The sequence below is a fragment of the Suricata suricatta genome, chromosome 14 (genome assembly GCF_006229205.1).
Source record: "Suricata suricatta isolate VVHF042 chromosome 14, meerkat_22Aug2017_6uvM2_HiC, whole genome shotgun sequence".
Classification (NCBI taxonomy): domain Eukaryota; kingdom Metazoa; phylum Chordata; class Mammalia; order Carnivora; family Herpestidae; genus Suricata; species Suricata suricatta.
Genome location: NC_043713.1, coordinates 4,196,753 through 4,219,809, shown reverse-complemented (window position 1 = coordinate 4,219,809; position 23,057 = coordinate 4,196,753). Strand labels below are relative to the sequence as shown.

At 48.1% G+C, this 23,057-nt stretch overlaps 1 protein-coding gene across 2 annotated transcripts in view; it reads right to left on the bottom strand.

Annotated features, from left to right (window-relative positions):
• LOC115278148 (cytochrome b5) overlaps positions 1-23,046 on the bottom strand; it is a 33,865-nt gene extending 10,819 nt beyond the window's left edge. Inside the window, exon 1 of one of the 2 annotated variants that reach the window (XM_029922585.1) lies at positions 22,798-23,046. In XM_029922585.1, coding sequence (XP_029778445.1) covers positions 22,798-22,926 — 129 coding nt within the window. In that variant the 5' untranslated portion in view covers positions 22,927-23,046. Of the gene's footprint in view, positions 1-16,251; positions 16,356-22,797 lie in introns of those variants that run through there. The other variant, XM_029922586.1, reaches the window with a different exon arrangement.
• Positions 23,047-23,057: the final 11 nt, after the last annotated feature.

Below are 23,057 nucleotides of genomic sequence, written 5' to 3'. Positions count from 1 at the left end.
AGAGCCCCACTCGGACTCAGGATCGGCTTTATGGAGGTGAGACACAAAGCAGGGGTCAGGGTCAAGGAGGGGCAGAGACAGAGGGGGATGAGTGTCCTATGGGGGAGGGAACATAGTGAGCTCGCGGCCGGGCAAGGCTGGCGCAGGGGAGGGCAGGCCACATGGGGCTCTAGATCTTTCTCTTGCAAGTGATGAGATGCCAGGGAGAAGACCTAAGAAGGGAAGGTGACGAAAGCAGATTTAGTTTTAAAAATACAATCTAGTCCTCAGGGTGAACAACAGATGTAAGGGCAGAAGAGGACCCAGGAAGGCAATTCACTAAGGCCGCTGCAGTGACCTAGTGAGAGACGGCCTATGGAAGGCTGGCATCTGCCATGCACATGAACAGGTGTAGAAGACACAGAACGCAAGAGAGGAAAGACGTCTCAGTGGAAAGATGATGGTGGATGAGAGACGGGATGCAACACGAGGACACAGATTTGGGACTCGCAAAATCGAACGGATGCATGATGATGCCGACCGCTCAGTGGGAATGGGGATCCTGGGGGCAGCCCAGCTCTGGTGGGCGGCCTGGCTCATCAGCGCCTCTGCACACTCACTGTGTCCCCATGCCTGGGAGCCAATCACCCCCTCATCTGCCTCTGCAAAATCTCCACTCCACAAGCTATCCAAATACACCTCGCTCTGACAGCATATGAAAACCCCAGTTACAAACCAGGGAATGCCCATCAGATAACTGGAACTAGCTTATGCTCTTGGCAGCCATACTTGAAGGATTATTTACAGGCAAATATATTGGAAAAGATAAAAGACTGGCATAGCCATAATTCAATAGACATCAACGGCCAGAGTCCCACCCCACTTCCAAGGACTTTTCAGGAAGACACGGTGAATTTCTGTGGTATCGACAGGAACGCTGGCACCCAGGGCCTGAAATAACATCTGACTCTCCACTGCTCACAGCATAAAAGCCCTCAGCAACCTTGGCACAGTGAACCTCTTGTCGAAATGCTGGCTTCTCACGGCTGCGGGGCCCGCAGGCCCCACTGGCTGTCTTCACCCTCACTGGCCACTACTTTCTAACCTGTCCATCTCCAAGTCTCAACCCGGGAGCACTGAAGGGTTCAAGGCCGTGGCCCCATCCTCTCTCCACCTGTACCAGTTCTCCCAGTGACTACCTGGTCTCCAACCCAGACAGAGCACGGTTCCCTAACGAGTGCAGCTGAGTAACACCGACTCCGGAGCTCCAGGGTCCGCCCACCTGCCGAGCTCCAGAGTCCGCCCACCTGCCGAGCTCCAGAGTCCGCCCACCTGCCGCTGCCCACACCCCACCCGTCTACTCAGCATGTGGTGCACGTCCCAAACCCAACGTATCAAAATCCGACGCCCTGCTTTACAGAATTTCTGCTCTCAGGAAACAGTGCTACCAACACACCCAAGTGCTACAGTTCAAAACTAGAAGTCTCACTTTATTCCTCTTTCGTCCCCACCCCAACCGCCAGCAAATCCAGGCGGCTTCTCTTCAAAACATACTCAGGATCCAACCACCTCTCCCCACCTTCCCCTGCTCCCAGCCAAGACCAGGCCACCAAGGAAGGCACAGACATCTCCAGCGGTCCCCTAACTGGTCTGCTTCCTTCTGCCCCTTCTACAATTAGCTCCCTCGCACTGTCACACGGTGAGGGCTTTTAGAAGATGACTAAGATAGTCCAGGGCAGCTCATCACAGTGGAGGTGAGGAGGGGTAAGAGGGCAGCGGAAAACAGACTTGCTTCAGTGACAGAGCGAAGACAGCGGAGTCCGCCTCCACCTGCAAACACCCCAAGTCTTCCCAGCTTCCTAGACAGGGTGAGGGTGACGCGAGTCCTCCCTCACTCAGTCCTAGCCAGTCTTGGGACAGGTCCTCAGACTTGCCAAACTCGTTCTCCATGTCAGGTCCCTCCCATCTGCCTCTGCTTGGAATGTTCCTCTCCCAACTTTTATGTGATTCCTTCTTCCCTCATCCACATTCAAGTCGGCCTTTCAGACTCTTCCAGGATTTCCCCACCTAAAGAGCCCCCCACATACCATGTTCTCTCCCCACGTCCTGTTTTATTTGCCTTCACACCACTGATTACTACCTATATTTATATCCATTTCCTTGAAAGATTCAATAAGGACAGAAACTTCTGTCGATATTGTTCAGCCCAATATCCTAGTCCAGTGCCTGGCACATGGCAGATATGAAGAAATATTTACACATAATTGCTAGATAAACAGAGAAGATAAGCACAGACCATTGCACACGTACACACTGGTTTTGGACCCATTACACAGAACCAGTTACCTTTTCCAAGACGTAGAGACAATGTAGGTGTAAACTGAAAGGCCTTTCATTTGCAGGGAAAGATATGTATTTTTATTATATATACACGTGGTACTGCACTTTCTCCCAAGGTGAGAAGGCTCACAGGTAAGAGCCACTGGGCAAGAACAAGGGCCCAGCACAAACCAAACTGCTTTGGAAGAAAAAGCTTTTGTCAACTGACTCATCCAAGAAGGAGAAGCCAAGATAAAAGCAGATGATGACCAAGGACCCAACAATTCTTCTCTGTGGTTTTGGCAGGTTGTAGAATCAAGCCTGACTTGTTTCACCAACCCCAGGGCACAACAGGGTAAGGATACTGAAGTTCTTGTCTAATAATGACAACTCGATAAAGACCAGGATGACGCAGAGGACTTTATAGATTTATATTAATTTCACGTAAATTACTAGTTTATTAGCTTTAGCCTTTTTATAATCACTAACGGTCTCAGACCTTTCAGTTTCATCCTATTTCACATGAGAAATAAGGTTGTAATTGTACTTGTGAATTTGAGGCTTTATCAGGGACTCAGAAATATATACAAAAATGAGAGGAATAAGGCAGAAAACACAAAGTGTTAAATGAGTTTCAAAATGCAAGGAAAGGATAGATTATTCCAGATGGAGGACAGGCAACAACAGAACCTTCCACGTGCCAAATGACGAAGGGGGAGGGTTGCTGGGAGCCACTTCTGAGGGAAGGCGGGTTTGTGAGGTCTCCCACTATCAGATGGCGACCAGTGTCTACACCCACTCAACCCCACTCAATTTCTGCCTGAGCACCGACCCCAAGGCGCCTGACTGATATCAGGAGTGACTTGTCTTCTTATGCAAAAAATGTGAATTGTACTCTATGAAAAAAACTTATTATAGGAGTTTCTTCTTTTGTGATTATAGGAGCAAATGTTACATTTCCTGAGAAAACCAGTTTTTCTTCCCCTAGAAAACAGGCTGTTGACCCCTGCTCACAAAAGAACTAACTTTTGTCTTTGCTGTGATAAAAACATTGCGTTGTATTTGAATGCTAAAGATTCCTTCCTTCCCCATGTGATAAGTATCTAGTCACCTACTTCCATCACTGTTAATAAAAATTATGCATGAGTCTTCTACCAATCTATGGTCTGGGAAATTTTTACATACCAAAGTATTTGTCATCAGAAATCACTGTCTAAGGCAACTGCCACTTCTGTTTTGTATCCCATACATGTGTTTAATAAAAAAGGCAGACTCTCCAGTGACAGCAGAGATGCCGGCCAGCAGTGCAGAGATGCCTGCCTGCTGATCAGAAAGAACCTCGTGGCCCTCTCATTCCCTTCTCCCTTCGCCAATTTCCATCTCACTCGTGCCAACACCATCCACCCTTCAGAGGAGCCCTGGACCTGCTGGAGCTGGATTTGGCAGAGGGTGAGGCCACCCCTCCCTCATTAACAGCATTTGCTGAGCCTGTACAGGACTCAATGATCTAAGAAGTAAGTATATTACCTGTTTTCTTAAAAATTCAAGAGCTCAAAAAGGAAGAAAATATTACAAACGTGATCAATATTTCCTCCCTGGGCACCAGATATCAACAATAAGTTAATGAGTATTTACAGTCCTTTGCACAATACTAAAAAACAAGCTCAGATTTTCATTTCATCTTCAACGAATAGTGCCATGCTAATATTACCAGGAAAACACTATTGAGGCACGTGTTGTGAAAAATCCACACACTTTGGTGCACCTGGGTGGCTCAGTCCATACAGCAAGTGACTCTTGATCTCGGGATTCCTGTGTTTGAGACCCATGTTGTGGGCAGAGTTTATTTAAAACAAGAGGGGGCGGGGGCACCTGGATGGTTCAGTCCAATGAGCATCCAACTCCTGATTTTGGATCAGGTCATGATCTCATGATTCATGAGATCGAGCCCTGCGTCAGGCTCCACACCTGCTTGGGATTCTTTCTCTCTCAAAATAAATAAACAAACCTTAAAGAAAAAAAAGAAAGGAAGGAAAACCCACACACTTAAAACCAGTGACCAACTTGTCACTCTTCACCTATAGAGCCAGCCTAGCCATGATGCCACCCACCCCTCTTTCCAAATATATCCTGCTGGTAAGAATTTGCCTGAATCTGAAAAACACTCAGGGCAGGTGGAGCTCAAGTACTCTTGCGACTGCCTTCCTCAGGAGGGACACCAGGGTTATCAGGCTTAACCCCCCACTCACAGCCTCCCCCCGACACCAGGTGATAAGCTTCATTCATGACCCAAGTCTGACTAATCTCACTGAGAAGACATGGGGTCTATTTAACACGAAGGAGCTCAATGGTCTCCACCGCAGGTCATTACCAACAAAGAACGTGACCCAAGCCTGATGGCAAGACTCCCATGGGCCACTGATGTCACAGCAGCACCATTCGAGGGGTGAAGGCCAGTCCTAGGAGGGCTTCTCCTTACCCCTGGTCCCCTCACCCCTCGATCTTCTCCACTTCAGCAATAACAGTCACGGGAGATACCACATACAACATGCAATGCCACATACAACATGTAACTTTGTTCAAATGAAAACAAGTCTAATTTCCCACATGCAGGAGGGGGAAAAAAAGTATCAGAGTAAACTACAAGGTGCTTTCCCAGAGCTCAACAGGACACACATATTCAGGGTCAGGTACAGAGTGTGGTCAATGAAGGCAAAGTCTTGGATTATTTCTGTGTTAAGGGGCCGAGAATTCTATATCAACATAATGAAAGCGAGGCCTCAAATCCTTTTAAGAATGAGGCCAAAGAGAAATGCTAAACAAAGGAATAGATGCATAATTAGAGGATTTTTTAAATGCCCTAAAATTCTATTTCCTATTTAGTAATACACTAAAAAATGATAGTAATAAATATACTAAAATAAGGGACCTATAAAAGATGGCAAGATAAAAAAGGTAAACTTCGGTGCCTCTCCTAATACAGATGTTTCCAATAAGTAAGAAATTCTTATTACAAAGGCAATAATCTTTTTTTTTCAAGGAATTATTTTTCTATTTTTTTCCTCAAGAGTACATTTTTAAAATTTGAATTTCTACTTTTACCACCTGCAATAGAAACGTTTTAGAAATAGCTTAATATTCTTCAAATGATTACTGTTAGTCTTTCTATTTAAACTCCATCATGTTGGGAAGATCTGTTATATTCTTACCATGCCACAGTGCGATTTATACGGGGTTTTAGTTTTTATTTAAATTCTAGTTAGTTAATATGCAGTGACCGACTCGTTTCAGGAGGACAGCACTGATTCGACAGTTCATGATGACACCCAGGGCTCGGTCCCCATCTACTTAATTCACGCCCTCCCCCATCCCACTCCCCTGGGAAGGCAGTAATCTTAATGAAAAAGAAAACATAAAATCAAAGTCATAACATGTTTGCTTATTAGTCTTTGACCTTAACTCCTAGAATTCCTACATTTTAATGATTCTGGAAAAACACATCATACAACTTTGTAGTCAAAAGTTAGGTCTTGTTCACACGACAGGAAAACCTTGCCTTCTTGCAAATAAAACCAGGGATGGTGTCTCATCAAGGTCAAGGCTCCCGTCCCCGAACTGGTCCTCCTCTCCCGTTCTCACCCACCTTCTGTATCGCAGCTGGAACGCTCATCCTCACACACCGACCGGTTCAGGTATCCCGCTCCAAACTCTACAGCGGTGAGTTTCTGTGGCATCTCAACCCAGACAGCCTCCACACCTGCCCAGCACAGGGGTGTCCTCAGCCGCACGAGCACGTGTGGGGCCCAAGGCTGCTCACCGTCTCTCTCTCTTTCTCCCACAACATTTGAACTTTTACCTGGGAGACAGCCACCCAGAAGAGAGACGTCTCCAAGCCTCCCTGGCAGCTACGCATGCCAGGTGATTCAATTCTGGCTGATGGAGTGGAAGTGGAAGTGTCAGAACCACCTTCTAGAAGTCTTCTCTTTAGAAGGGGGTCTCCCTTTGCCCTCTCTCTTCATCCCACTGTCTGGAATGGAAATGCTACCTTTGAACTGAAGAGGAGAACCAGACCCCTAGGGACAGCCCGGAAGGAAACTAGGGGTCTAGTGCCCCAAGGGCTTGACAGAACACAGCCAGCACACTGGGCCTGGGCTGCAAAGCTTGCTTCCTACGACAGACGAGTAAATTTCTGATTGAAGCCCAGATATTTGGAGTTCTTCTGAGGTTAATTCTAACCACTACATCCATCATTGTGTCAATACCATGTGCCGGGCACCAAAGTCCTAAAGCATATAAAAGATGTGAATAAACATAATTCCCAGTATCTAGAAACATAAAACCAAGTTTGGACAATGACCTTCATATATGGTAAACAATTAGAGTAATATTAATGGGTTAACAATATTAATTGTTGACCGAACAGAGAAGTCTAGAAAGGCAGGGGCTTTTAAAAAAATAATCTAGGCAAGAGTTAGAATCTGGATAAACCGTGGATAAAGATGAATAAGCTCAACGAGAATATGAATCCCAATCAACACTTACTGGCTGAAATGTGCATGGCAGCCCTGGGTTTGTGAAGAGAGAATTCTGAGTAAAGCAAAACGTGTAGGGCTGCGTGATGGCTCATTTCATGTGTCAGCCGGACTCGGTCCAGAGACGCCCAGAGTAAACAGTATTTCTGGCTGTGTCTGCAAGGGTATTTCTGGATGAGATGAGCATCAGCGGACTCTAGAGCAGGCTGCCTTCCCCAGTGTGGGGCTGGGCCATCCATCCATGGAGGGCTTGGACAAAACAAACAACAGAGGAAGGAGGAATCTGCCCTCTTCTTCCACCGTACGGACAGGGCTGGGACAGGTCTTCTTACCTTGGGCCGTCACACCTGGGCCTGTCCAGCCTCCCGCTTCCCCTCACTCCACCACAGCTCCCGCCTCTCTCAGCTTTCCTGAAAGTCCTCCCCCATCGGGGAGCCTGGCATCGAAAGCGTAAAACTGAGCTGAAGATCTGGACTCGAAACAGTGGACTGAAGGTTAAAATCCCAGAGGTTCAGAGTCCTAAAGAACCTTCGGAGAGTCAACATCTTCAGACTCACAGATGCGGACAGCGGAACCCAGGGAAAGTAAGCCCAACATCACCCCGACAGACCATGGAGGCGGCAGGGCCAGAACACTGGTGTCTGACTGTGGCTCAGCCCCCCTCTGGCCCCTCTGCCTCTTTTGAACATGCAGATAAAATGACCATTTTTATGTTTCTGATCAAAGTAACCTTAGGTAAGATACCCTTAAAAATAAAGTTTCTCCATTAATTTTGGGGAAGCTAGGGGAAAATCTCTCTCACTTTTTCTAGACCCCAAGAGCTTCTGTCATCTGCTCCGACTTCTTGGGTCTTCCCACTAAGACTCACAGACACACACCCTTCTATCACGGGGTTCTATCCGGTGTGAGGCTATTCCCTATAAAAACCCAGGAGGGTATGCAGACCTGTGCTACATACCACCACGTGTCAGGCCAAAGTCATTCCCTCCGGGGGCTTGCTTAAACAAGCAAAACAAAGGACATCAACCAAAAAAAAAAAAAAAAAAGCCAAAAAACGTTTCCACTTAAATGTACTGTTGTGGCCCTAAAGTCCACCAGTTCTAAAGTTTCAAAGAGGATCTTTCAATCCAAACATTTAACACTGCCAAAGAAAAGGTCAAGTAAACATATTGTCCATCAACAATGACTAGGCAAAAAAATTTATTTAAAGAGATTATCTGCAATATTTAAGCCAAAAATGAAAACAATTCAAAGGAGTTTGGAACATAAACAATTTATACAAGATTTAGGGAAAAAAAAAAAAGACCAAGATAGGCCGATCATGTTTTCTATGATTTCTGGACCATTTCACTGCACCACCTCGGGACTCTCCGTGCACCCTCTCACTGAATCCTCAAAGGCCAAGGACCAGAGGCTCCAGCATCATCTAAATTATTTCACCTTGTTTCCCTCGAAGATCATGGGATGAAACCCAAACCCAGGCCTGTCCGAGCATTCTCCCCGCCAGCCTGAGACCCATCCTACTCAAACGTCTGCCAAGTGTCCTGCCAAGCTCTGGCGTTTCCAAGAGGGGTAAGTGACGGCCCCCATCCTCGAGGCGCTACAGCTTAGTGAGCAGACAGACACTGGACCAACAGGAGCTCAGCCCAGTAAGCACCTGCTACGGAGCCATGGCACAGCATGCGGCGGGATCCGCTCCTGGGAGCTGGAGGCCAACCAGGGCACTAAGGAGGAGGGATGCCAGAACCACAGCCAGAAGGTTCAGCCGCTGTCCCACAGGAAACACAAAGGCGTCCTGGAAGAGCTGCAGGCCCTAAAATAACCTGATGTCATCTATATAATGATGCCCCGTTTGACCGTCTTTTCACTTCTTTTTGTTATTGGATTGGGAGAGGCAGTTAGAAGAATTAAGCACATATCACCTCCCATCGACTTTATAAATAATCCCTTACCGGATCACTTATCGAAATGCAAAAGGAGACCCCTCACTAGTCCCTGCGAGCCCCTTAACCTTTGTGACATCTCCCTGACCGCCTCTGCGGGCTCCAAATCCACCTTCTCCCCCTCCTCAGGTCCCCGTGTCATGGCCAGAATCCTACAAGTTGTGATTTGTACCCCCGCTCTCACAGCTTCTGTGTTCCAGTGGGATTGTGTAACTCGCACAGGGTTGAGCTCTGTCACATCTTAGTGATGTGACCCAGAAAGGTGCTAGATCTTTCTGAGCTTCCATTTCCACATCATAAATATGAAAACAAACAATACAAGGAGAAGAATGCCTGGCACATAACAGGTGTTCCAGTAATGTCGATTTAGCTCCCTTTCCCCAAAACCCCCAACCTGATGTCGACAGAGAGCCTTGTCCAGGACCTAGCACGGCCCCTGTAAACTGCTGAAGGCCAAGTCCAGCACCAAACCCAGAAGACCCCCCAGTTCCTTCTACTCAGCCGTTCATCTTCAAGAGATCTCTGTGGATTAAATCATAGCTATACTAAGCCTCATTGTCCAAAGCCACGGAACCAGATGACAAGAGTTAACAGAAACATGTTGCAAGGGCAATGAACATTGCTTACATGAAAGCAATCTTAAAGGTCATGGGGATGAGGACAGATAGGTGGTGCGGCTGCGACCTTGGGATTACCCCACAGAATGCTGGTAAGAGCCCCTCTCCTTGAGAAAAGAGAACACCCTTGGCCAACACTTCTAGTTCTACCATTACTAAACTTCTCTCGGCAGTACAATAAAGAAGTGTGTTCACTACAGACAGAGCTAATCCTCTGATCTCTGAAGGGAACCTAAGTCCCTGATTCTGAGGTAAGGACCTCGGGGTAGAGGGAAGGGACAGGACACTGAGCAGGGGACACGGAGGCCAGGAGAGGAGCTGGAACGGAACACCACTTGCCTCACACCCCATCTCAGCCCGATGCCCCTCAGGAGAATATGCACGGCCACCAAACATGATGGCCCAGGGGCAGGCGGGCTGTGATCTGAGGTCTGTGATCCACATTGGGTTAGAAGAGCCCAATGACGAGAGGACAGGACAGCCTGCATCAAGAATGGGGGGAAGGAAAGGAGGGACGAAGGAGACACCAGTTAGTTCTCATTCTCTCCCTCAAATCTTTGGCCTGTTTCTTCCTTTCGTAGCTCCTGCTAAGAATAAATATGGCTCAAACCTGTATCTGAGGGCAAGACAGAAGTAAAAGGAGCTGCCAGCAAAGTGTTCAAGCCCCCGGGCCGTCCCGCCTCAGTGTTCTTACAGTTTACACTTACAAACTTTCGATGATTCATTCAAAAAGTACTTGTTGAGTCCCTTGTAGGTGTCAGCCTTGTTCTGGCTGCTGGGAAACCGTCCGCTACTGCGCTCACGGAGCACACATTCCAGCAGAGAGAGGCAGATACGCACGAAGCACAGTAAGGGGATTATACAGCTTGTTAGAAGGTGACTCAGCGCTAGGAGTGGAGGGAGACTTTCCACTTTTAAACGGGGGGCAGGTCAAGACAAGCCTTATGGAGAAAGTGAACAGGACAGCTCCGCCGGTATTAGAGGGAATAAATTCCAGGGCCAGGTACTTGAGGCAAGCGCGGTCACAGCATGTTCACAGAAAAACAGGGGCAGAGGTACACCAGACACAGGGCGTGACAGGAAGAGGGCAGCAGTACCAAAGAGCAGGACAGAACTTCACACCAGTGACATGGGACCCTGCAGCCATCAGGCCGAGTCTGGCTTTACTCACGAAAGAGACGGCGAGCCCCTGAAGGTATTTTCTGTTTTAACTATACTGAAACACCTGTCCATAAGACGCTGTAAGAACAGTACAGAAAGGTGCCAGGAACCCATCTCCCAGACTTCCCCAGAGGGTGGCATCGTGCAGGCCTACAGAGCACCATCAAAACCCAGGCTTCTTGGCAGAACTCGGTCCAGCAGACCGACCGTCAGGGGGCTGCTGTGGGCCCTCCGGTGTCCGTCCATGTGCTGCGGCGTCCTGGCCTGCAGCTCTCGGCTGCACATCCACTAGCGTGGTGCAGAACGGCTCTGTCATCACGAAGGGCTCCCCCACTGCCCATATGGTCACCCCCACAACTTATCTACTCCTCGCTCTGAAAGCACGTCATCTGGAGAATGTTCCAGAAGTGGAAATGCAGTGTATGTGATCTTTTGAGATGGTCTTTTCTCACTGCCCTGGAGATCCGTGCAGGTTGCTCTGTTCCTTCTTCAGTGCTGTCATAGTCTTCTCCACGCATGGAGCCTAACCATCAGTAGACTCTAGAACATCTGAGTCGTTTCTGGTTTGGGGCTATTTCATATAAAGCTACCAGCCAATGGCCATTCTCTATCAATTTTCTAGTATTTCCCAGTGGTAAACTACTAATTATTCACCTCATAAGTACTGAGTCCTCTCTACACGCCAGCATTGTTCTAGACACTGGGACTCCTGCACAGGCTTTTATGTGGACACAGTTTTCATCTCTCTAGGGCAAATGCCTAGGAGTGCGATTTCTGGGTCATGTGGTTAAGTATATGTTTAATTTTTAATTTTTTATTTTTTTTTAAGTTTATTTACTTATTTTTGAGAGAGAGACAGAGAGAGTGAGCAGGGGAGGGGCAGAGTGAGAGAGAGAGAGGGAGAAAGAGACTCCAAAGCAGGCTCTGCCTCGTCAGCACAGAATCCAATGCGGGGCTCGAACTCACAAACCATAAGACCATGATCTGAGCCGAAACCAAGATTCAGACACTTAACCAACTGAGCCATCCAGGCACCCTTGTGTTTAACTTTTTAAAAGTAAGTTCTAGAATGTCTGTACCACTCTGCATTCTCAGAGGCAACTCCTGCTGGAGTCAATACCTGCACACCCTCACCAACATCCGGGTCACCGCTCTTTTACACAGCCCTTCTAACAGGCTTGAAGAGGCGTCTCACTGTGGTTTTAACTTGCATTTCCCTAGGGACTAATGACGACGGCCATCGCTTCATGTGTTTATTTGCTATCCACAGATATTTTTGAAAGAAATGTCTATTCAAGTCTTTTGCCCATTTCCTATTTGGATTGTTTCCTTATTGTTGAATCTAGAGAATTTTTTATATATTCTGGATCTAAGTCCCTTGTCAGATATGAGATTAGAAAATATTTTCTGCCAGTCAGTGGCTTGTCATTTCATTCACCTAACAGGGTCTTTAAAAAAAAAATTTTTTTTAACATATTCATTTTGGAGAGACAGAGAAAGACAGAGCATGAGCAGGGGAGGGGCAGAGAGAGTAGGAGACGCAGAATCTGAAGCCGGCTCCAGGCTCTGGGCTGTCATGCGGGACTCGAACCCACGAACCACAAGACCATGACCTGAGCCGAAGTTGGATGCTTAACTGACTGAGCCACCCAAGCGCGCCTCTGGTAAAGGGTTTATTTTTATTTTTTTTTTCCTGTAGAGATTTTTCTTTTTCTTTTCTTTATAGTTTATTGTCAAGTTGGTTTCCATGTAACATCCAGTGCTCCTCCCCACAAGTGCCCTCCTCCATGACCATCACCCTCCTCCCCTTCCCCCACGACCCCCTGCTTCAGCCCTCAGTTCATTTTTAGTATTCAAGAGGCTCTCATGATTTGCCTCCCTCCATCTCCCTAACTCTTTATCGCCCTTCCCCTCCCCAAGGTCCTCTGTTAGGTTTCTCTTGTTAGACCTATGAGTGAAAACATATGGTATCTGTCCTTCTCTGCCTGACTTATTTCGCTTAATATGACACCTCGAGGTCCATCCACTTTGCAACAAATGGCCAGATTTCATTCTTTCTCATTGCCATGTAGTACTCCATTGTGTATATATACCACATCTTCTTGATCCACTCATCAGGTGATGGACATTTATGCTCTTTCCATGATTTGACTATCGTTGAAAGTGCCACTATGAACACTGTGGTACATGTGCTCCTATGCATCAACACTTCTGTATCCCTTGGGTAGATCCCCAGCAGTGCTATTGCTGGGTCATAGGAGAGTTCTATTGATAGTTTTTTTTGAGGAACCTCCACACTGTTTTCCAGAGCGGCTGTACCAGTTTACAAAGCTGTCATCATCAAGACAGTATGGTATTGGCACAAAAACACACACAAAGACCAATGGAATAGAATAGAGAACCTAGAACTGGCCCACAAATGTATGGCCAACTGATCATTGACAAAGCAGGAAAGAGTATCCAATGGGGAAAAAAAAAAGGCAGCCTCTTTAACAGGTGGTGCTGGGAGAACTGGACAGCAACATGCAGAGGAATGAAACTAGACCACTTTCTTACCCCATACACAAAAATAAACTCAAAATGGATGAAGGACCTGAATGTGAGACAGGAAACCATCAAAACCCCAGAGGAGAAAGCAGGAAACAGCCTCCTTGACCTCAACCACAGCAATTTCCTACTCAACACATCCCCAAAGGCAAGGGAATCAAGAGCAAAAATAAACCATTGGGACCTCATCAAGATAAAAAGTGTCTGCACTGCAAAGGAAACAATCAAGAAAACTAACAGGCAACCGACAGAATGGGAAAAGATAGTTGCAAATAACATTATCGGTAAAGTGTTTAAAAGAAAATAGCGAGGACGAACTGGGGACAGCAGGCTTAACAGGCCTTTCAGAGGGGGACACTAAGCAAGGGGGCAAAACCAAGGTGGGCCAGGAGGGGGAGCAGAGTCAGCAGTGGCTGTGGCTGCGTGACCATGTTTTAGGACAGCAGCAGTATCAGCAGGCTTCACTGCCCAGGAGAACAGCCTGGTGGGGTGGGGGTGAGGGGGGGCTCATTAACCCAGAAGGAAGAGCAGTGGGGAGCTGAAGTGGGGTTGCCAGCTCTGGGCCGGACTACGCTGGAAACCCCGGGTTTTGACTCTCCATTTCTTCTCCTTTCTCCCCGGGCGTGGTGCTCAAGGTCATTCTCCTATTTCACGCTCTGAGGCTATGTCAGAATCTGAACTGTCCTGATAAAGACTCACCAGTTTCCAAGTGTTTAGCTTCCGGGACAGAATTCCAGGCAAAAATCTTTGGACCAAGAAAGGCTCACGTCATAATAAAACTAGAGTGTACCATTTGTATGGAAGGAGAAAAAAAAAAAAAGAAGATAATATAGAGAATAGGTCTGTGTTCCTCCATCACTCTCCTCCTCAAGCCACTTAAGGAAGATTTGCTGAGCACTTACTATGTGCCAGGATAATATGGACAGGGGCCCTGCTGTCTGCAAACAAGAACTGCAAACAACCAAACAAGAAAAACAGCAGATATCGACTGAAGTATTAACAGGAAAGCAAAGCCGGATGACAGGACAGAAGATTCCCGGTCCTGGGAAAAGACGCTGAGCTGCGACCTCAAGAGGGTAGGGATCAAGGGGTAGGGGAGGTGGTACAAAGGTTTACCGCAGAAACAAGCCCGCCTTTTCTGAGAAGCAGAGCCTGAGGGGTGGAGGGCAGGGGGATAGTGCTCCTAGCTGAGGTGGGGGCCAGTTCATGCAGACCTTATTAAACCAGGACACAAGACAGAACTTCATTATAAAGGCAACAGAAAGCCACTGAAAAGAATTAGAGAAATGACAATCTATTGACACAACACGAAGTTTTTTATTTTCTGCTAGAAATCACATCTTTTAATAACAACATACATTCCTCGAACCGAAAACTCAAAGCAGCCCCCACTTTGGTGGACGCAGCGAAATCCTGGAGACCGCACGGGGATGTGCTCTGAGGGTGCAGGACACAGAAGCCTCTGGCCCATCCTGCAGCCGTGTGGCAGGTGCACACATACAGGCTAAGAAGGCCGAAACGAAGCAGCAGGAAAGGGGACACGTTCCCAGGGTGGGTGGCGCAGGTTCCGGTGGCTGAGGCATTAAGTGGAAGGATGACGCAGGTGGACAAGGCAAGGCAGGGTGTCACCTCCAGATCCAAGGACAAGGACCCGCAATCAACCAGGGGGCGGGAAGGGGCCGGGCGGATTAGCTGAACCCATGCAGGGATTTTATCAGAGTCCTAACCTCATCAGATCTCCATTCAGAACAAGCCCTCCCAGGGCACGCGCTTTAGAGGCCTTTCCAACAACCTGTAACCTCTTCACACACCTAACATAAACAATCTCCTCCTTGAACAAAAGGACATGGATTCATAAGACCATCAGGTTGGGGACAGAGTCCTTGAAGACTCCACCAAGACCCCCCACAAAACCTCCTGGGAAAACCGGAATGGCCGCCTGTCTCCTTCACCTTCTAGAAGGCAACACAGGAAAACGCCAAAAGAGGAAAAGAAAGGCACGTTAATGCCCTTTGACTTTCTAAGAGTTTTCTTTTTTTGTTCAAATATTCCCATTCCCATTTCCCTTTGCTTTCTCCTGGGTTCCTGCAGCGGTCTCCAGACACGGGGTGGAAATCTCAAAGCAAATGACGGCAACCGTGTACCAAACGGAGAGCTCTTGTCCTCTATGGCTCTCTCCACCACCTTCGGCCGCATGCCCCGGTCAGGGACGGAACTGAAGATTGTGGGCTGGGGAGGCCTGCAACCTGGACGGCAGTCCTGGCTGTGTCCTCACTGGCCGTGTGACTGGAGCAAGACACCGACGTCCCCAGCCACGTTTCTCTTCTCTTTAGAAAGGAGAGGGGCGCCTGGGTGGCTGAGTCGGCTGAGTGGCCGACTTCGGCTCAGGTCATGATCTCATGGTTCATGGGTCACAGCCCCGAGTCAGGGTCTGTGCTGACAGCTCAGAGCCTGCAGCCTGCTTTAGATTCGGTCTCCCTCGCTCTCTGCCCCTTCCCTGCTTGCACTCTCTTTCTCAAAAATAAACAAACATTTAAAAAAATTAAAAAGGAGAATACCTCCATAAACCTGGGAGACTCATTCTGAGGACTAAAAATGCAAATGCAAAGGAGGGCTCTGTGCACAAGAAGCGGTCAGCACACTGTCTAGCTCATACTTGATGCCAAGCAACGCTCAGTAAGCGACCACAGCTACCCCTTCTACCATTAGCCCACTGGGATTTCTACCAGAGGAGGGGGTATGAAAGACATTTAGGTAACACTTTCTGCAGAAGGAAAGAGGAGAAAGCAGGCTGGGTGTATCTTGTGTCCAACCTTTGACAGAATCGTGCAAAACTCAGTGAGCAGACTGCTCATGATAAGCAACAGCACGCGCTGCGAGAAACGGGTGCAAAGTAACACTGCCCAGGGCCTTTAGTGCCGGAGAGCAGCAGGCTGCCACCCCTAGAAAGTCAGCACAGAAGCTCCCTGATGGAGCCCAAAGCCATTAATGCCACCCGCTCCCTCCACCCCCAACCCCACTGGGCATCGCCCTCCCCCCAGCAGCAGGGCCAGCTCAGGGCCTTCCTTCCGGACTCAGCTCCGGGCAAGCCAGGAGGTGACTTCCTGCGGTCATCCATGAGAGGTCAGCTGCCACGATCCAGAGGTCACTTACCAACAGGCTGTGGAGGCCGAATTCTACTCGCCCTGAGTGAGCGGAGTCCCACATCTTCAACTCACTTTCCCAGTCCCCACAGAGGACTTAGTAAAAAAGATGCAAGCAGCCAGTTAATAAATACACATGCCAAGTTCCAAGGTAACAGGGAAAAGCAGTGCACTTCATGAAGACGCAGAGGGGACAGTGAGCCACTGAAGTCCCCCTTCAGTCTGCTGCCGCCTCCGGCCACCTGCCTCAGGACTCCAAAATGTGCTAGTGCTGGGAACGCTGGGATGAACAAGGCGCCACTCGCTACGGCTGCATTTCTAAGAGGATGTGTACGCTAAAGGGAAGAAAAATGTTTCCGTGTATTACCCCTGCTGAGAAAAATATGCAGCCAAATAACATAGGAGAGGAGGAGGGGAATCAACTCGTTTCGCAGTGACTGAAGGAAAGGAAGCCGTGGGGAAAGCAAAGTGCCCTGGTGTGAACACCCTGGCTGCGGCCACTAGTGTGGTCACCAGGGACACCCCCCGAAGACGCGGCAAAGTGTGAAAAGCGTGCAACCCCTCACCCAGCAACCCACAGAAAGACTTACCAGACAACAAAATGTACAGGAAGAAAGGACCGCTTACGTAGGACATAGAGCACATTTAGGTAAGGAGGGAGCAACCAGAAAATTGGATTTACTGAAATAGAATGGTGCCCTCCACACACAGGGCGACAGAGGACAGATTACAAAAGAGCCTGCAAAGTATTTTATCACTGACGGAAAACAAATCCAAGCACGAGGGCGGATGCGCGCAGAGCCAGCGGGAACAGTTCAGCAGGGCGCTCGCGGGGCCGCCTCGGGCAGCAGGGCTCTGGGCAGTTCTGACTTTTCCCTTGCTCTTCTCCACACTGTCCAATTCCCAACAGTAACTGTGTGTTCTTTTCCCCAAAAGCAATGAGGTCATACTTTTAAAAGCTGCAGAAAAGAGACGAATCCCTTCAGGCATAGGACATACTCCTAAATAAATCATATTTAAAGTAAATTATTTGTACTTGGGACCATTTTTGCTTTTAATATTATACTTTGATGTGCCTCCTCGAGAAATATCGGACCTTCCACACAACAAAACACAATTACAACACTTAATTTATAAGAAAACTTTATCCTAGTCCAACTATATACTTTTCCAAGTCTTCTCACACATTTTCGAATGCTCACAAATCTGATGCAGGAGACAGAATAGTCCCCATTCAGGAGTAAAGAAACTGCTTTAGAGAATTTACCTGCTCACCCCAGAATAGGTCCAGTTTTCTTAACCCCCATCCAACACTCCCCCATGAATGCCTCACAGGACTTGGGTTGTTCCGACTCCGTTATACCCCAGGGTCCCTGCTGCTGGGGACAGCTGCACTAAGTAGTAAGGAATGTAATTTACTCCTTGATTTAGCCAAACTGGCCTGCATCATTATTCTCCCTTCCTTTGGAATTTCCATCCACCTTAAAGGCAAATAAAACACAAGATTAACAATCTCAAGTGATTTTCTGTTGTTTTGAGTGTTTCAAGATAAAGTAACTCACAGGAACTCCTGAAACCTCTTCTCAAAAGGAGCAGAAAGTTACCACAAAAAATAGAAGAGAACAACAAATGTAGAAATATAAAAGAGGCCCTGCGCCCAGGCTCACATTCCCCAAGCAGGCTCTCCGCCTGTTTCCCCGACACCTGAGCCACCTTTACCCCGAAGGATCCCTTTACATCCTCCTCCTGCGGATTTCATATTTTCTAAGTTTTATTTACCAAACTATGTATGTGAAAGAATAACATCCCCATTTTATATTATTGAATATATGAATATTCTATATTCATCAAAGACATCGGGGCGCCTGGGTGGCTCAGTCGGTTGAGTATCCAGCTTCGGCTCAGGTCACGATCTCATGGTTCGTGGGTTCAAGCCCTGCGTCAGGCTCTGTGCTGACAGCTAGCTCAGAGCCTGGAGCCTGCTTGGGATTCTGTGTCTCCCTCTCTCTCTGACCCTCCCGTGTTCACCCTGTCTCTCAAAAATAAATGTTAAAAAAAAAAAAAAAAAGACATCAACCACAGTACCAGATTCAGAATATTATCAAACTTTCTTGAAAAAAGCAAAGGTACTTGGGATTTTAGCCCTCAATATAGACCACCCCATATTGAGGCTATATCCTCTGTGTTTCTCAGAATTTCAAGCACCTACACTCTCTTCCTGGGTCCAGGGAATGGAGGTCCCCTAGGCTCAGCACCACTGATTTCTGGAAAGTAGGTAGCCACGTTCAAGGAAAATAACAAAAAGTAAATCCCTACGACAAAACTTGCTATTATTAAGAACATAAAGACTCTGAAAGCAAAAATGAGCCAGGAGCCGACAGCTCTGTGAAGCAGAATGTTGTTACAGAATATCCATGATGCAGACATGGAGCGTCAGAGTCCCAGGATGACCAGAAAACCTTCTGTAGAAACAAGTCTCCATTTTGATTCCGTAAAAAAGGGGGCAACCTGACATAAAGGCATCATTCTCTACCATGTTTTTCAGGAAGAGATGGATTTCACAAATTGAACATCTATTAACTGGAACCAAAAGCAAGTTAATAGAACTTCACCAATGCTAAGATACTTTCTTTTTGCCCTTCCACAGCCCTTTTCAAAACAGAATGTACAATATATATACTGCTGCCCAAATCACAGAAAAGGAAAAGCAAACCATTTTCTTTTCCTGGGACCAAATGCCAATGTTTTCATTTCTTTAAAAAAAAATTTTTTTTTAATGTTTATTTTATTTTTGAGAGAGAGAGATCACAAACAAGCACGAGCGGGGGAGGGGCAGAGAGAGGAGGAGAGAGAATCAGAAGCAGGCTCCAGGCTCTGAACTGTCAGCCCAGAGCCCATCATGGTGCTCAAACTCAGGAACCAGAGGATCATTATCTGAGCGGAAGTCGGCACGTAACCGACGAAGCCACCCAGGCAACCGGCTACATTTTCATTTCAAATAACCGCCTCTCAAAGTTCTATAACCATTAGTCCTGTGACTAATAGAATCAGATGCCAAAACCCAACTTCACAAATATCAATTCAGAAACTAGAACTCAGGGCTGAAAAACCAAAAACCTAGTTCAAACTATGTAGGCAACATAATTCATAATTCTGCAGGCCAGCATCAGACAGTAACCAAACACCTGCAGCTATTTAACCTGCCATTAATAATGTGCCCGGCTTCCCTCTCAGGTGTCTACCCTCCTCCTGAACAACAAACCAGTTTTTAAAGCCCTTATTTCAGGAGATAGAGCTTGTTACACAACTTAGAAACTTCACCTGTGCTCTAGACTGGAAGACTGGAATTTGGATAATCCTCTCTCATTTCAACATCACCTGCCAGATTTACACAATAGAATCTCCTACTGACACTCAGCGACATAGGATACTACGGAAGGAAAGCCACCAGCCTGCCCTGCCCCAAACTAGTACGGGAGCTTGCGTCTCCCTGGGCACAGCCCATCTGTCTGCTACTGCGTTGTGTGTTTAACCAGCATTACTCTGTTTAATTCTTAAAATAACCCTGTGAAGTAGACACTATTATCCTCCTCCCTTTTCACCTTAAAATAAGGCCTCTGAGGCCGGGGGTAGGCCGCAGAGCAGTACCCCTTCCAGCCATCACACTACACATTTTCTCCACATGAATGGAGAGACGCATATAAATGTATGATATTCTGAAAGGAGAAAATACTCAGCCATGAAAAGTCTTGTTATCCGTATGGATAGGTAAACTCACAGTACAGGGAAATCTAAGCCATAGTGATGGAAAGTTGCCTTCAGAGACAGGAAGCCCCCTCCCCCTCCAAGCAAAAAATGAAATACCTTTCATACTTAATACTTAATTAGGGAAAGCAGAACATTCTTTAATTAGCAAACAAAGACTTCATGAAATCCTCGAGCTTTTTACATGATGAAAGAAAGGGGGCAGGGCAAGGAAGCAAGAGAGATATCCTGGTCTCCCCTTTCTGTTCCAAAGCAGGTAAGCCATAAACAGCACTGGCCTGATAAAGTGATGGAAACAGGAGGGATGTAGGAAGAATTACGCCTGGCAAAGTGTCCAGCAGATGCTCTCTGAGAGGATTTGTGTTTAAGGCGTAGGAAGCAACAGGCAGGGGGCCCTGGATGCGGTATCACCCCAGAAAGGCCCTCCATCCTGCCAGTGGGTCCAACTTCAAAATGTCAGCCACCCTCCTGGGCTACTTAATCCACGCCCCCTCTGTGGACGTGTCTTGTCCTTTCCACGCTGCCACTGTGGCCTTCACAGTGTTTGCAGAGCCCATGCCCCCAGGGTCCACTTCTTGCTGAACTAGACTCAGCTGACCTCAGCTTAGCACTGTTTCCTGTGCTATTCCTGCTTCTGCCAATGGAAGCTTCTGGAAACAAAATGTCATCTCTTCCTCTCAGGCCGTAGTCTTCTGAGGGAGACGCGCCTACAGAAGTCCAGAAGATACTGAACTGATTGATTAAAAGGCAGAGCAGTGGTGCTCCAAACTCACGTCACAGGCTACTCCGGGGAGCATTTTACCAGCTACCGATTGAGAAAAGGAAACAGGAACTGCTATAAACTTGTTTGTATTTACTGCACTACAGTGTTTACTTATCTCACTGTGTCAGTTATCCAACATTAGTGATAAACAGACGTTCTCCAGCTACTTTCAGAGAGAGTACTGAAAACAGAAATAAAGGAATTGGCCATCGGCTAATTTACCCACCCAACAGCGTGATCGCCTCTCTTAGTTTTACTTAGAAAATTCTGTGCAAGGTCCTCTTTCCTGCCTCATCAGAGAATTTCTCCTTCTGAGAAATTCACCCTTAAAGTTATGCAGAATACAAAATGACAGCGATTCTCAACAGGACGGATTTGGGGGCATTTGGCAACAATATCTGTAGTCACTTTGGGTGTCACAACTGTGGACAAAGGGGGAGGGGCCAGGGCAGGCCAGAGAAGCCACGTGCAGACACAAGGTACAGGTCAGAACCCCCCAAAATAGTAAAAAGAAAAAATACTTCCAAAAATATCTTATTACGCTTTCCTAAATGCTGTTCTTTTTTTTTTTTTTTTTTTTACCGACAGAAACAAAGCCCACGGTGAATCTTAAAATTCTCGAATCACACACATACCAAGGGAGGGGAACAAGGAACGGTTCCAAGCAGACCTGTGGCATCAACTAGCCCTGAGGTTACGCTGCAGCTTACATGCCTGGGGCTGGGTGGAAGGGACGGACAAGATCTGCCTCCCCACTATAAATCACTCCTAAATCGGGGCACTATCTCATCTTCTGGCACGGCACCAAATGACGCCTTAGGAGTAAAATATCTTATTAATAAATATCGCCTTCAACTCTTTTAAAAACTTTAAAAAAACCTTTTTTCTGCAAAAGCCCTCTGATGTAAATTGTGATCCAGCTAAGACCAGGCCTCTATTTTCATTTTCCAAGACCTCCAACTACGTAAAAATGCCCAGCGCTAAACATTCTCCTTTGTCGGGCGGGGGGAGACAAAGGAAGGGAAGTGTTGCATTCAGATTTATGATCCAAACTCGCGCACAGTGATAAAAACAAATCCTGAGGTGGCAAAGAAAAGCGTCTTAGAAATCGCTGCAAAACTTAGAACCTGATGCAAAGAATCTTACCAAAGGAATGTTTTCCTCCACGTTAGGCAAAGTTATTTTACAACTTCCAAAGCTAAGGCTCAAACCCCACTGGCAGTCGTCACCACGCTATTCTTCCTTCCTTCATCAAAGCCCCGCAGGCCGTGGAGTTGACTTCCTAGTTCCAAGAGCCCAGCACTATCTCGCTGTAAAGTCGTCATTGGATGCGGTTAACAATCACGGCGCTCCTTCCTGGGGCACAGGGTGGGCACGGATGGTGGGCGTGGGCCTAGGGGCGCCGGGGACAGCGGTGCGGTCCACACCCCGACCTCTGCCCTAGGGTCCTCTTGTGGGATCCCACCGTCCTCAGGATGGGTGGCATCCAACCGGCCTCTACTGGGAATCCACTCCCGGTCTCTCACGGAGACCCCGTTTATGCCAACTCATAGGGGGCTCCTTCAAAACCCTTCCGCGGCGGCGCCCTCGCCTAGGAAACCGCTCCAGCCGATTTCGCTTCCCGCTCAGGGCTAAGTGGTGCTCTCCTCCGCACCCCCGCGGGAGGCGGTTTCTGCCCGGAGTGGGCACGCCGCGGGCTGCCACAACTGCTCGCCCGGCAGCGACCGGGCCGACGCGCCCCGGAACGCCCCCGAGGGTGCACGCACAGGGGTGCAGACGCCGGGGGCGCGCTCCCAGGTGTGCGGGGCTGGGTGCGTCGGCGCAGGTGTCCAGATTCAGAGGGCGCTCCCAGGTGCGGAACGCACAGGTACGCACACGCAGATGTGCAGACTCGGGGAACGCTCAGGTGTGCAGAGCCGGTGCACATGCAAAGGCGAGCACTCTCCACACTGCCGCGCGCGTCAACGACAGACAGGTCGCCGCACGGAAACCCCAAACCCCAGGCGGCGTCACGCCTCACCAACTCACCTCCTCCAAAAACTTGGTCAAATCGTACACCTTGTGGTGCAGGATCAACCAGGTGCTCTTGCTGTGGTTGTGCTTCTGGATCTCTTCCAGGGTGTAGTACTTGACCGGCTGGTCCGACTGCTCGGCCATTTCGGAGCGCGGTGGGCCTCAGGCCGTGCACACAGCAGCCGAGCCGGGCGGAGCGCGCGTCTCGGCTAGCTGGGCCTGGGACAGTCCCGGAGCCCCGGCCCCGCGCCCAGAGCGGGGCGGCCCGCGCCGCG